Source organism: Argentina anserina, chromosome 4 (assembly GCF_933775445.1).
Source record: "Argentina anserina chromosome 4, drPotAnse1.1, whole genome shotgun sequence".
NCBI classification, from domain to species: domain Eukaryota; kingdom Viridiplantae; phylum Streptophyta; class Magnoliopsida; order Rosales; family Rosaceae; genus Argentina; species Argentina anserina.
The window spans coordinates 13,780,613-13,794,134 of NC_065875.1; the positions used below are offsets into that span (position 1 = coordinate 13,780,613).

Genomic DNA, 13,522 nt, shown 5'->3' on the forward strand with positions numbered 1-13,522 from the left:
TGCAGAAACACTAATTTTTTTTATGAAAGATTAGGATTTGATCACAAAGTTCCGATCTTTAGCCCACATCCTGTCTTCCCCAATTAAACCCATGTAGTAAATTTGCAATGCAATTGCTTAATTACTGCACTAAATGGTGTAATTTGTAAAAATAAGTTAAATAACCCTCCTTTGGTAACGAAAATCTTATCCTATCAGAAGCAATAAACCAGTTACCAGTGGCAATATCATACAAACTTGTCTCTCATTTCCAACCTCAGAAAATTAATGGCAGCCCTTTACTTCACTCCATCTTCATGTTTCACTCTCAACCCAAAACAGCCACACCCGACCAAACTGCCCTCAACCTTTCAGCTGACTCTCCGGCCGACACGACACCGTACACGGCGGCAGTGGAATGTGGTCCGGTCGTACAAGGTAGTGGTGGAGCACGAGGGCAAGTCCACTGAGCTTGAAGTGGAGGAAGATGAGACCATACTAGAGAAGGCATTGGAATCTGGATTGTCTGTGCCGCATGACTGCAAGCTTGGGGTGTGCATGACTTGCCCGGCTAAGCTTCTCGGCGGGGAGGTGGACCAGAGTGAAGGTATGCTGAGTGAAGATGTGGTGGAGGGTGGTTATACATTGCTCTGTGTTTCGTATCCCAAATCGGATTGTCACATTCGGACCATACCGGAAGAGGAGCTGCTCTCACTTCAATTAGCAACAGCTAATGACTAGAAATTTTGGTTCTTTTGAAACTGAGGCATGTTTGTATCGAGTTATGGATTGTTGAATAGAACTTGTGTGTTTTGCTTTATTACTTGTGAAATTATTTGAATGCTACAAAGTAAACTGCTTTGGTTGATGGGGTACAAGATCACAGTTAGGGTTCAAAAGATTTGACAAAACAGAGGATAAGTGCAATAATTTGGTAGAATGCACATAAGCAATACTTCATCGACTTGATAGCTCCAAACATCCAGCAATGAGCAAACAGCATACCAACATGATTATTTTCAATGAAACCTATGATCGACGCTATGACTAGTACTATTACTACTATATATAGACTTGAGAATAGCAAGCGACCTGTGTCTAGGTTGCAGAATAGGAAGTCGATTTCTTCCCCGTTCTTTGCTTGATCTTCACCTTGACATTAACACCATTATCAATCAGAGACTGAACTACAATTTGAAGTTTGCCCTCCAATCTCTCCCCTTTCCTTGGTGTGTAAATCACATCATGTATATCATCGCCCAGTGCCCTCTGAGCCAGAACTTCGCCAACAGCAGCACAAGCAGCTGCATTTCTAGTTGAACCAAGGTCGAACTTCATGTCCTTTGATATGGAATGTGCCACGGCAACAACCTTACTGGTGAACCGGTGAACAATGCAGGCACGAACTGAAGCCTTGGATATGTAAACGTCAAGGCAAAATGGCTCATGAAAAGGACCGGTGAGCTGATTATAAGTCGTAGTCCTCAGCTTTTTCTTCTCAACACATGTACTATTCATCCCACCAACCCGAGAGCTGTCCTCAACTCTACGCTGCTTCCCACTTCTGTCGGAAAGCTTAGGAATTGGGTTGTCTTTTTTGATTTCCTTTAAACCACTAACCTTCTGTTTACTCTCCTTTGGCTCAACCTTCTTCTTTTTACTCTCCTTTGCCTCAACCATATTCTTTTTACTCTCCTTTGAACCATCCTTCTTCTTCGAAGACTTATTCCTACGATGGAAATCGAAGCTGTACTCTTCATACTCTTTGGAATCGCGGTCAATCTTAAAGAACAGTCTGCCACGAACTCTCAAGTTGTCAATGTCATCAAAATCAGGGTCACCCTCAGCAGGTAGAGAGCAACTATCAGCCGGCTCATCAACCACTTCATCCGATAAGCAACTTTCTTCCAATGCATTACTCTTCATTCCTTCATCTGCTAGCGCTAAACCAGATGAAACTCGCCATGCATCATCATCAACAAGCTCAATATCATAACTGTCCGACTGAGGTTTCGATTCAGATGGAAACAAAGGAGAGAGGCGAAAGCCGCTAGAGTAGTACGCAACTCGTGCCGAAAGATCGAAAATGGGAACTGTGAAGGTGGGTTTGCCCCCAAAATTAGGAGCCTTTAAAATGAAATGTGGAAATGCTGCCGAAGCGAATTTGATTCCTTTTCTTAAGAACATTATTGAGGCTAGAGTGTTCAGCTGAGCATTTCCTCGAACAGTTGGTGTGCGTCCAATCCATCCATTGATGAACCTCGTCTTCCGATACACCGGTCCAAAAATGACTAAAACCCACTGAAGGTTTCTCTCTAAAAGAGAGTACACAGGCTCTCAGTTAAGCTGGGTTCACGGCTGTCATGGGGAGCTAGGCCATTGTCCGGTCAAACGGGAAACTGAAGAAGAGCGGACTAATAGCTAGACTAGAAACCCCTATTTCTTTTATAGGAAGAACTTTAAATATTGACTCTAAAATATTTTACCATTACGACGATGATTATTGTTGTGTGTTTGTATCTACATAGCACGGAAGCTTGGTTGGACGACCGATTCCCGCTTTGGAAGCGGGAGCGGAAGCGCTCGGAAGCGCGGGAAAGCACGACGGAAGCATTCGGAAGCGCGGGGAAGCGCGATTCCGAAAAAGGTGGATATGGAAGCGCGGTGGAAGCGTTGGCTTCCAAATTGGAAGCGTGACGGAAGCGTTGACTTCTAAATTAGAAGCGCGACGGAAGCGTTGGCTTCCAAATTAGAAGCGCGGCGGAAGCGTTGACTTCCAAATTGGAAGCGTGATTCTTTCTCTACCTCTATTTTATCAATCAATGTCTTGAGACTCTTCTTGTCGTCTCATCTTCTTATTTATTTCGTTAAGCGGTTAAAGATGATCAGCATCAATCAATCTAATATGTGTCAGAAATAAGGGGGAGAGATATCAGGAAAATCTAGATGAGAGAGAGATATAAAGAGAAGACAGAGAGTTGTGGAGAGATATGAAAAAAAATCCATATGAGAGACAGAGACAGAGAGAAGACGAACTTTTTTTTATCAATTTCATCTAGTGATGTCTCTTTTGACTTGCACGTGCCCAACACCTTCACACTACATTGTTTTGTTTGAATTTTGAAATGAAGTTTTAATAATACTATAATTAAAGATAATCATGGGTTAGAAAATAAGTCATTAATAGTTATCCAGTTATTTTAATACTAGATAAAATAATTAAAAACTAAAATATAAAAAAATTATATATAATATATATATATATTATTTTAACGCTTCCAAAACGCACCCGCTTCCTTAATTTTTGGAAAAAAAACGCTTCTGCGTTTCCAAACGCTTCGCTTCCACGTACCCGCACCCGATTCCATGCAGCATAGGTTTGTATTTACTTGAGCACTATATAGCGAGAGCTCCGCATCTTTTGGTTGCTCTCGAGTAAACCAAACCCTCTAGGGTTTGTGTAGTGCCACGGCGACAGCCTCTCGGTTTTCATCTGTTTGAGTACCGCAAGGTAATCCTCGTCTTGGAAGAAATTTGCAATTGGACGATGGGATCAGTAGTGTTGGAAGACTTCACATCATGGAAGTGTCAATAGCGTGGCGGTGCCATATTTCTCCTCCACCCGTGAGTCGTGCGTCTTCCTAAGCAGGGGCGGATCCAGTCTTGGCTTGATTGGACTCGAGCCCAGGTGAAAATGAAGCTCAGAAAAAAGATGAAAAAGAAGAAGATGTTGTAGGGAAAATGGAATGAATCTACTCATATCATTGATAATCCTCTTTATATAGGGGTCAAGATTAGAATAGAAATAAATAGTAATTACAATGACAATTAAGGCTACATAATGATGATTTATCTAATATGTTTCATTTTTCGTGATATCAACATTAAATTTTCATTTATTACCATAGAGATGGATATGTTTAATATTTACTTACAAATCAACACAAGGTACAATGCACCTAGCATTGTGGCATAAGATTCATGCACTAAATCATGTTTTCAAAATGAGTGTCATTAACTTTAGAAGATTATATTCTCATATTAGAGATTAGATTTTTAATTTCATAGTTGTGGAGAATCATGAATGTCTCTTTGGCCTTATAAGGCAAAGAGTGTGAATTCGAAGATGCATATGGTGTTGGGCGCATTATTTCTATTATAGGGTTCAATAATATCAAATCTATGATTTACCAGATGTCTATACAGCAGGAAAATAATGTACAGTAGGAAAATAATGTGGTAATGTTTTATAAAACCACTTCATATATAGTTGTATATGAATTTTCTTATACTTTTAGGCTATTAATTACTTATCATTCATCATCTATAAAGATAAATAGAAGAATGATTAGATTACCCATTTAATATGTTTTTCATCTCTGCTATTAATAGGTTCATTTATGTATGAAGTTTTTGGAAAATCAAATTTTTTTATGAAATCCATCCATTTATATTTCTCTATATATCTATCTCTACCACATGCATCTAAAATCTATTGGATTTTTTTATAGGTCTACATTGGAAAATGGCTTCATGAGCTTGATTGTTATTTCTTTCAACTTGGCAGAAAACAAGTTTGAGCAAATATTACCACTATCAGACATTATACCGACCCATGGGAATAATGAAGTATGCAAGACCTGCATGTGTGCTACTTAAATAGTGCAATTCATTTGATCAAACTTATGATAAGTAACATCGGGACGTAGTTATCCACTTAAAACTATAATTGAGGTCCTTCCATTGGAGAAGAATGCTATGACAACTTACAAAGGCCTCAAATATTTCAATTTTAGAATGTCAAACATGTACGGGTGCTATTTAAATGATACCATACAGTAGTCAGTGTATCAAGCTCAACTTGATTAATTAGGTCAACCATTATCCCTTTCAACATAGCAGAAAATAGTGTATAGTATTATGTTGAATGTAATTGAAGGGAAGTATAGAAAAAAATTTATGGTGTCAGTTATATTCAATCGACTAAAAACTATAAAGTAATACTGGAATAAAGACTCACATCATGATCTACTAAAGACTTAAGACTGGTTAAAGTCTTTATAGACTTTTGAGTCTTGAATATGTCTATTTTAGTATGTAAGCATGACTTGCATGGGTGTTATTTAAGTCAAGCATCTCTTTGTATATTTTGGCCTAATATCAAATACAAATAAATTATGTGATAATTTTATAAACTATGTTGTCGATACATATGATAGTAATTCATTATTAATTTAAGATAAGATAGTATGGTTGAAGCTTTTCAGACAAAGATAGATTGAGGATGACATACAACTATTTTTAGCTAAGAAGCACGGAAACGTGCATACACCCACGTTTCCCGTTTCCGAAGCGGAACCACTCCGGAAACGCTCGGAAACGTCCGGAAACGTGCCGGAAACGCCAGAAAACGCTCGAAAACGTGTTTCTAGAAAAATGTGTTTTGGAAACGCGGTGGAAACGCGAGTTTCCAAAAAATAAAGTTTTTTTTTTATGTTTTTTTTTATTTGAGATATTGAGTTACTTAAACTAAAAATTTGTTATTATATTTTTTTTTGTATAATTTATATATATTTATGATTATTTTTTATTTCGACGTTTTCAAAACGTATCCGCTTCCTAAAATTTTTGAAAAACACGCTTCCGCGTTTCTAAACGTTTCGCTTCCACGTACCCGTATCCGATTTCGTGCAGCCTAGATTTTTAGACCTAAGACCGGAATATTAGAATACTTGGGGATGTTAGTAGTACATAGGAACTCCAAATGCTTATGCTTTCAATTGTTTAATGGCCCCAAGAAGTAATTTATTATTCAATACTGCGTATATTGCAGAGCATGCGACGTCGACGACAACTACAAATTACAAAGTCATCTACTCTCTCCAATGTGCTCGTAGTCTCAAACCCTTGAAAAGGAGAGAGATTGGTGCTCTATGTTCTATTTAAAATTATGAGTTACCACATTGTTTCTATGTTCATGTTGTTTCTATTTTTTTTTCTGGTGATATATATTCTATAACAACATTAAATCTTCCATTATATTTCAAGATGTGATATTTATAATTTTATATTTATTAACAATTCTGACTCAAGTCACTCAACATACATGGTGTCTTGCCATAAGATCGATGCGCTAAAATCTAATAATATGTTTCTATATAAAATTCAATCTATATTAATCTATTTCTTGTATGAATATATAGAACTAAAAATATTTTCTGATTAGGCTTAACAATATTGTTTGTGATTGTTGTGTGGTTAAGAAAATATGACAACCACCCTTATCTGCCCACCATGATACCCACCCTCTTATCTTATTGAAAATCACACGTTCTCTTTTATTAACTATGGTTAAATAGCTAATATGAATAAATTTCTGAAAATTACAAAATAATTTGCATATCTCTCTCTCTCTCTCTCTCTCTCTCTCTCTCTCTCTCTCTCTCTCTCTCTCTCTCTCTCTCTCTCTCTCTCTCTGAGACTAAGAGTTATATTTGTTCAACTTATTCATATTTGTTCCAAGTTTGATCAAGAAAAAGGGCGACGATTGTACCTCATTCTTCATTGGGAAAAGTTTGAGTGAATAGTGAGTGTGAAGAAAGAAAAATAGTAATTTCGTTGATTAATTTATCGGATGACAACAGATATTATAAATAATTAATAATCTAAACTCATTCAGTTAGTCGGAAATTGAACCCTAAAATCTATAGTTCTGGACATCAACTTCTCTTAGTTAGAAATTTTGGCAAATTATATATTCATTGCATGAGGTCTGGAGGATGTGCATTAATAGCTCCTCTTAATATCTTTTTCATAAGGGCTATTAGTATTGTTGACTAAATTATGCCTTGATTACAACCTTACATCAGAAGCGGGTTGACTATCTTGTTTGTCTCGAATACCAACACCCAAAGCTATATGACTAGAAGTCTTCATTTATGATAAGCACATACGAAACCTATAGCTAATGACCTAAACTTGAGCCTAAACAATTCCTTTAATGATTGTAACTATTTCCTAGCTAGGACCTTTCTTTTACAATTTTTCTAAAAAACAAATTACGATAAAGCTCAACCATATTGTTCCATGATTGTTGCATGCTTGTATTTACTTAAGTCCCTCTTTTAATAAAATATGTATGGTAAAAACTACTTCGTACCAATATGTTTACCCAAAAGAATTACGAATTACTTTGTTCTCATCCAATATAATTACTTTTCATGATTTAAGCATTAAATTTTCATTTATTCACTTGGAGATATGATATATGTCCTTTTATAATTATTTACAAATCAAGACGGATACAAAGCACATAGCTTTGTGGCATAAGATTCATGCACAAATCCCTATTTTCAAATTAATTAACTTTACAATATTAGAGCCCTCATTTTTATATAAATTGGACCAAATATGTGTGAACTATTTGTACACTCAAATTACTTTCAAAGTTTTAGAGAATCATGAATGCTTCTTTGACCTTAGAAGGCAAAGATCGATGCAGATGTAAATGGTTTAGACAATGTAATGTCCAATGTAGGCTTCAACAACACCGAATCTATGATTTACCAAAAGTCTATATATCAAAGAAACAATAATGGGTGAGTGTTTTGTAAAACCACTTCACACATATTTTATGATTTGTGACACTTCTGTTATGATACTTTTCAGTAAAAACTATACATAATTTGGCCAACTTTGTATTACAACATCACAACACACTTTTTTTTAATTATTTGTGGCACTTAATTTATTTCAACCATTGTTGTTTTTGTTCTAATTTAGTTTGGTTTACTTATTAGTTTCTTGGTTATTATGATGTGATTTGTGTAGGTTTCTTGATGTGGACACACAGGAATTGACAAAATGTTATAGTCGTTGAAAAAAAGACTAGCGGCTACTCATTCGTCCAACCAGATATAATTCGCAACATATTTTCATGGCTGTCGGTGAAAGCACTGAAGCGATATCAGTGTGTGTGCAAGTCATGGCAAGCCATGATAAACAGTATGAACTTAAACAGACTGCGAATTTCTGGGATTCCTGCCACCATATGATATATCTTGAGATAGATAAGGAAAAACATATGTTTTTTTTGTGCTATCAGTTATGATCCATCAACTAATGACTATAAAGTAATAATGAAATCAGTGGGATATAATGATCCACTCAGGACTGTGATTAACTAGTGGTACTTGTAATCCTCTCAATACACGGAGCAATTCAACTTTTGATTATGTATTTATTCTCTCTATTGTTCTAAGTACTTTCTCTATGTATTTGTTTACGTTTATTATTAGTTGAATATATTTCTTCTGATGGAAATTTTTAATCATCACCTCTTCATCTCTCATCTTCTTCTTCTAACTGTAAGGTTTTTGATTAGTTATTTATCGTCAAATCAATTCAGCCCATATTCTAAAGGCTAAACTTTTTAGCTATCAAATCTATTCCTTCATTTGATCGATCAATTATCATCGTTGCAATATGCGACGAATCGACTTGGCTGCAAAGCGAGACGGAAAAACACATCCTCTTCTTACCACTAAGAAGTAACAAGAGCATTTTCACCATAATTTTCTTGTTTGCCAATGATCCACTCATCTATGCATCATCCTATCATCTCGTAGAAATTTCAGTAGTTAATATCCACCTTTAATTCACGTCACTTGCCCCTGCTCTGGATCCTCCAACACAGCTAGCTTGAATAGCTTTTAGATTTGTGGGCGAGGCTCCAGACTTCTTCTTAACCCCCAATCACCAGTTTTAGCTCATATTTGACCTTGTCAAGGGCGATCATAGTTGAACGCTCTAGGAAACCACATCAACAGGGCTTCAAACATGTCAGTGGAAGTAGGCTTGAAGACGACCAAAACTGGAAATGAAAATGTAAGTACTGGGTTGTGTTCTATGCCTAAGTCGTATTTGTTCATAGTGGCGTGATCGATGACCACAGAAAGTAACAGATAGGTACCTTTGTTAAGAAAGCAAAGACTGCAGTTCCTCTCTAAAGCAGATGCTCACATCAATCGAGTATAAGAGAAGAAGATGAGGAAATGGAAAGAGCCAGAGTTGGTGAATGCCAGCCATGGTGCTATATTCGGAGTGAGAACATAGTTCACAATCGAGTACTAGGCCCTTCTCCTCTTATGAAGCTCGAATCCGACATACTAACCTAATTGCATAACATACAGCACAGAAGCACTCCTAAAATCCTATCCTGCTGATTATGATTATGAATATGATTCATGGTTAATAACAAATCATGATGAGGCATTGACGATGACAACTCCTACTGAGAAAACCAGGTTGGCTACACCAGCACAAATTAGCTGCCAATAACAACGAACATGTTTTGTTTCAGAACTAGGCAGCAGAAGAAAGTAGTTCAAATGGGATCAAATACCATCAGGTTCTGGTTGCTGACCATGACTCCACAAAATCAAACTGTGAACGATAAAAACTGAAGAGCCTGTGGCATTTGGTTCCCACTAGAACAAACAATTGTGAAAGAAACAGACAACAAACGACTGAGAACCATATAGAACAACAAGAAGAGTCTTCTAAAACTAAACTGAACAACAGTGGTGATACCTTGAGTTGATGTTTTCAAGTCATCCTACAACTTTTCACATTCATCTAGTACTAAGATTTGATCAACATTAGAAATACAACTTCCCACCACGCGAAAAGCAAGAAGCATGAGAAATTTCAGGATTAACACACAGACATCGCTACCATTAAACGGTTAGAGATTACAAACAAGCCATTATAAAAGTAGATGAGATTCAGGAGTCATCATATCAGTGGTTACCATCTTCACGGAGTTGTCATATCTATCTGTAGTAAGCCTGCTGATAAGCTGGTGCCATGCCATTGCCGTAAGCACTGTATACAGGATAGTTCATGGGCGCTCCTGGGTATGGTCCCGCAAGTTGAGGAGGGGCTGCTTCAGGTGCGTATGCATAAGGGCTGGCTGCTTCCGGTGAGTATGCATAGGGGTTGGTCTGTGGGCTTCCGTAAGGGTTGGTCTGTGGGCTTCCGTATGGGTTGGTCTGTGGGCTACCATAAGAGTTGGTCTGTGGGCTTCTGCTGCCATACATTGTCGGTGGGGAATGGTATGGTGAGAAACCAGCAGGATACTGAGCATGGGACGGAGACCGGACAAATGTAGGAGGAGAAGGGAAAGAAGAAACATATGCATTTGCCAAGCGCCCAGCCTTGGCTGGAGGCATGGGACCTCCATGGTTGGCTCGTGTACGTTTGTTCGCAGGGGCTGCAACAGGCTTCTTCTTTTCTGGTTTCACCTTCTGGTCTAGTTGTTCCAAGCGCTTCTTGAGGTTTTCTGGAGGAAATTCTGCTTCAAGGTTGTAATCCTCAATACACTTGATGACAGCTCGGAGTGCTGACTGCTCTTTGCGTCCAGCTAAGTTCTGCAGGACAATATCAGAGTTACAGAGGTGGCTAGCTGATCAATTCTGCTAAATTTATTCTCCTTTTTCTATGAAAAAATCTGAAAAATATATAAAGAAACCACACAAACCACAACAAACGAAGAGCATCAAAACAACATGCATTATGCCCTACTTTAACAACTTGTTACTTATGGCTGGCTTAAAGGTGAAGAGCAAGCAAGAAACTACAACTAACTTTGGCATTATTGCTTTGCACAACCCAAGTGCTACTACTTCAAACCAAAGAGCAAAGTTTAATTTATCCCAGAAAATGTCAAAGCAAAAACTTATTGGGACCATACTATTCTCATCATTCTAGGTACCAGAATAATACAACTCCACCAACTCAACGCTATGCCTAAACTTGTTTTGGAGAAAATAATCAAACGTGATGTTCACTAAAACAGAACGAGAAAATAGATTTCTCTAACTTTTCCCTTAGGATAACTTAATAGTTAATAGACACTGATGTTTTGTTCGCATGTATAAATTTGATGTGACGGGAATATTAAGGAAAAAGGGATGGAAGGAAAGACAATAGGGTGTGACCGCGCTTACACAGATGTGGCCATATAGCAGAAATTCACAAAATAAAAGATGGCAAACTAAATATGATGCAATGATTGAAGCATTACGTACCGCAGCTTTCCCAGGACTATTGGCATCTTCCAACATAGAAGCTGCAGCCTTCCTTGCATCTCTCAGGAAAGCTTTCAGCAAAGGAACAGGAGGAAACTTGTGGACAAGGCCAACTTCATAAATGAAATGCACTGCATCAAGCTGCTGTCCCCTGCTGATCAATTCCTCAATCATATCTGCCAGAAACAGTTTTCAAATATTAACTACCAGAGCAGGTCGTTCTTGCCATCAATATAATCAACCATATCTAATTTTAAGCATCGGAAAGGGAACAGATGCAAAACTCCCCATTTTGCAAGAAACAACTTGTTAAACTACTTAAAGGTCAATTTACAGTTGGGTCAAAAACATAAAAATGATAGATTTAAGTTAACTTGAGCATTGACCTCTAGTGGTCAGATCCAACCAGATACAGTATCAATCAGATCCAACTATCAAGGGTCCGCATTTAAAAACTGTCTGGGGTTAGATGCAGATCCAACATATAGTCATGTCTGATGCAATATGAAGCCAACAATCAAATTGGAAATGCCAGAAGAGTAATTGAATGAACAGTGAATGACTATGATCAGCCAGAACAAGCAGATTTCTAACAAAAAGACCGCCTCACATCCAGCATTCTCAGTAAAGAGTTGTTCAGTTTTGATTTTCCAAATCAAACGAGAAGGCCATGTCTAAGATCCTAAGTTGAGTTCAAACATATTCAATATTCCCTCCTGGACTGATATGGAAACATGGATTTGTTTGGAAGTATAAACAGACACGCCACTATCCAAACAAAACCCAAACTTGTATAAAGAATCACCACTTCCTTCCCACACAGAATTGTTCACACAATGAAAGAATAAAGTACAAATAACTAACTACAAAATAAAATAAAGAGTGGAAGAAAGTAACACACACCAGGCATCTTGTTAGTCAAGCCAAGCGAAACGGCGAGCTTAGGCATCTGCTTGCGCCAGGCGGAACTAACCACAAGCTTCCTGTACAAATCCACATCCTCCTCCTTAACAATCCCAAAGGTCACCAAATGCTGCAGAAACGTATGAACATCTGGAGTCTTCACATTCGCAATCCCACCTCTCTCCTCCAAGCTCTTCTTCCACGTCTCCGCAATCTCCCTGGCGCGTCTCTTCACGCTCGGAGCCACCAGCAGCCTCGACCTCCCAATCTTGGGGTCCACCACCACCGGAATCAGCGACTCCAGCACCAGAACACAGGCCCAGCCCAAATCATTCCCCTTGTCACTCTTCTCCGGCGTCCTCCGGTCCACCGGAAACACCTCCGAGATCGCCTCCATCACAAACCTCGCCGGATCCACGCACTCCGCCAGCGCCTTCGACATCTGCGACCTCAGAACCTCCAGCTCCTTCTTCCTAACCGTCACGAACCTCCAGAACCTTCCGGACTCCATCTTCAGGCACATGGACTTCATCTCCGTCAGGATCCCCTCGCTGTTGTCCACCTCGCCGTACTCGTCGTCGGAGCGGGCCCGCTTCAGCACCTTGAGCGCGGCCTTCTTGGTCTCCTCGACTTTCACCATGGCGATCTCGACGCTCTGGTTGATGGTGATCTCTCTCTGCTCGAGCTCGTCGAGGCTCTCCTTGGTCTCGTGCTCTAGGGTTTCGATTTTGCGCTTGATCGCCTCCGATTTCTGGAGGAGGTTCTGCTCCAGGGAGAGGAAGTGGTCGGACAGCTCCTTCCAGAGTAGAGTACAGCTGGTCATGAGCGACGTCTGCCGCTGGAACTCCTCGAAGCTCGCCGCCGGAGGAGAGGCCGGCTCGGTCAACTCGCCGGGATCGGGGATCGACCCCATCGTCCGTTGATTTTCCGTATGGGGATAAGAGAGAGAGAGTAGAGAGAAGCAAAGAAACCCTAGAAATCGAAAAGAGAGAGAGAGAGAGGAAATATGGAACTAAAGCTAGCTCGAGCTGAGAGCTAAAGCCACCAAGCTGAGGGGGAGGGAAGAAGGTGGAGAGTGACGCGGCGTCTGCAGAAGGCGACACGTATGGGGTAGTTAGTTAAATAGGGTTAGTGTTGAGGTGCGTGGGGGGAATGTTTGGAATGTTGTGGATCCTAGGAACGGGACGGGGGGGCTAGAGTAGAGGGCGTCAGCGAAGGGGAATGATGACGTCAGGTTAAGGGTGTGTTTGGATGAGGGAGTGGGGAGAAGCAGTTTCGCGGAAATCGAAGTTGGATCAGGAGGAGGATGGTGGTGGTGGCCTTAAAAGCTGGAAAAGTAGGGCGGGCAGGGGCAGCCACATGGAGGGAGTCAGATAAAGTAAAGGGGGAGGGTATAGTTGGAATTATGAAAAGAAGTGACAGAGCATGCGCGACCGGGGTTCCATCAGTGAGCTCACTATCTACGGTCCAGGTTGGACAAAGGCACGTACTAGGGTGCTTCGTCGTATTTCGTACTGTCTGTGAGTTTCTGGTTTTGCGCTTTCAGGTTT

At 39.5% G+C, this 13,522-nt stretch overlaps 4 protein-coding genes across 4 annotated transcripts in view; 1 reads left to right on the forward strand and 3 right to left on the reverse strand.

The window, feature by feature from the left end:
• The window catches only part of LOC126790341 (prefoldin subunit 2), a 152,262-nt gene that overhangs the window by 54,435 nt on the left and 84,305 nt on the right, over nt 1–13,522 (reverse strand).
• LOC126790339 (ferredoxin C 1, chloroplastic) lies at nt 240–803 on the forward strand. Its single transcript, XM_050516536.1, has one exon. It carries the CDS (start codon nt 268–270, stop codon nt 718–720), a length of 453 nt encoding a protein of 150 aa, XP_050372493.1. The 5' UTR covers nt 240–267; the 3' UTR covers nt 721–803.
• On the reverse strand, nt 969–2,367 carry LOC126790331 (uncharacterized). The gene has a single exon (XM_050516524.1). It carries the CDS (start codon nt 2,164–2,166, stop codon nt 1,078–1,080), a length of 1,089 nt encoding a protein of 362 aa, XP_050372481.1. The 5' UTR covers nt 2,167–2,367; the 3' UTR covers nt 969–1,077.
• On the reverse strand, nt 9,547–12,959 carry LOC126790327 (FRIGIDA-like protein 4a). The gene is made up of 3 exons (XM_050516521.1): nt 11,973–12,959; nt 11,070–11,245; nt 9,547–10,409 (listed from the first exon to the last, which is right to left on the reverse strand). The coding sequence occupies exons 1-3, from the start codon at nt 12,883–12,885 to the stop codon at nt 9,813–9,815; spliced, it is 1,686 nt and encodes a 561-aa protein (XP_050372478.1). The 5' UTR covers nt 12,886–12,959; the 3' UTR covers nt 9,547–9,812.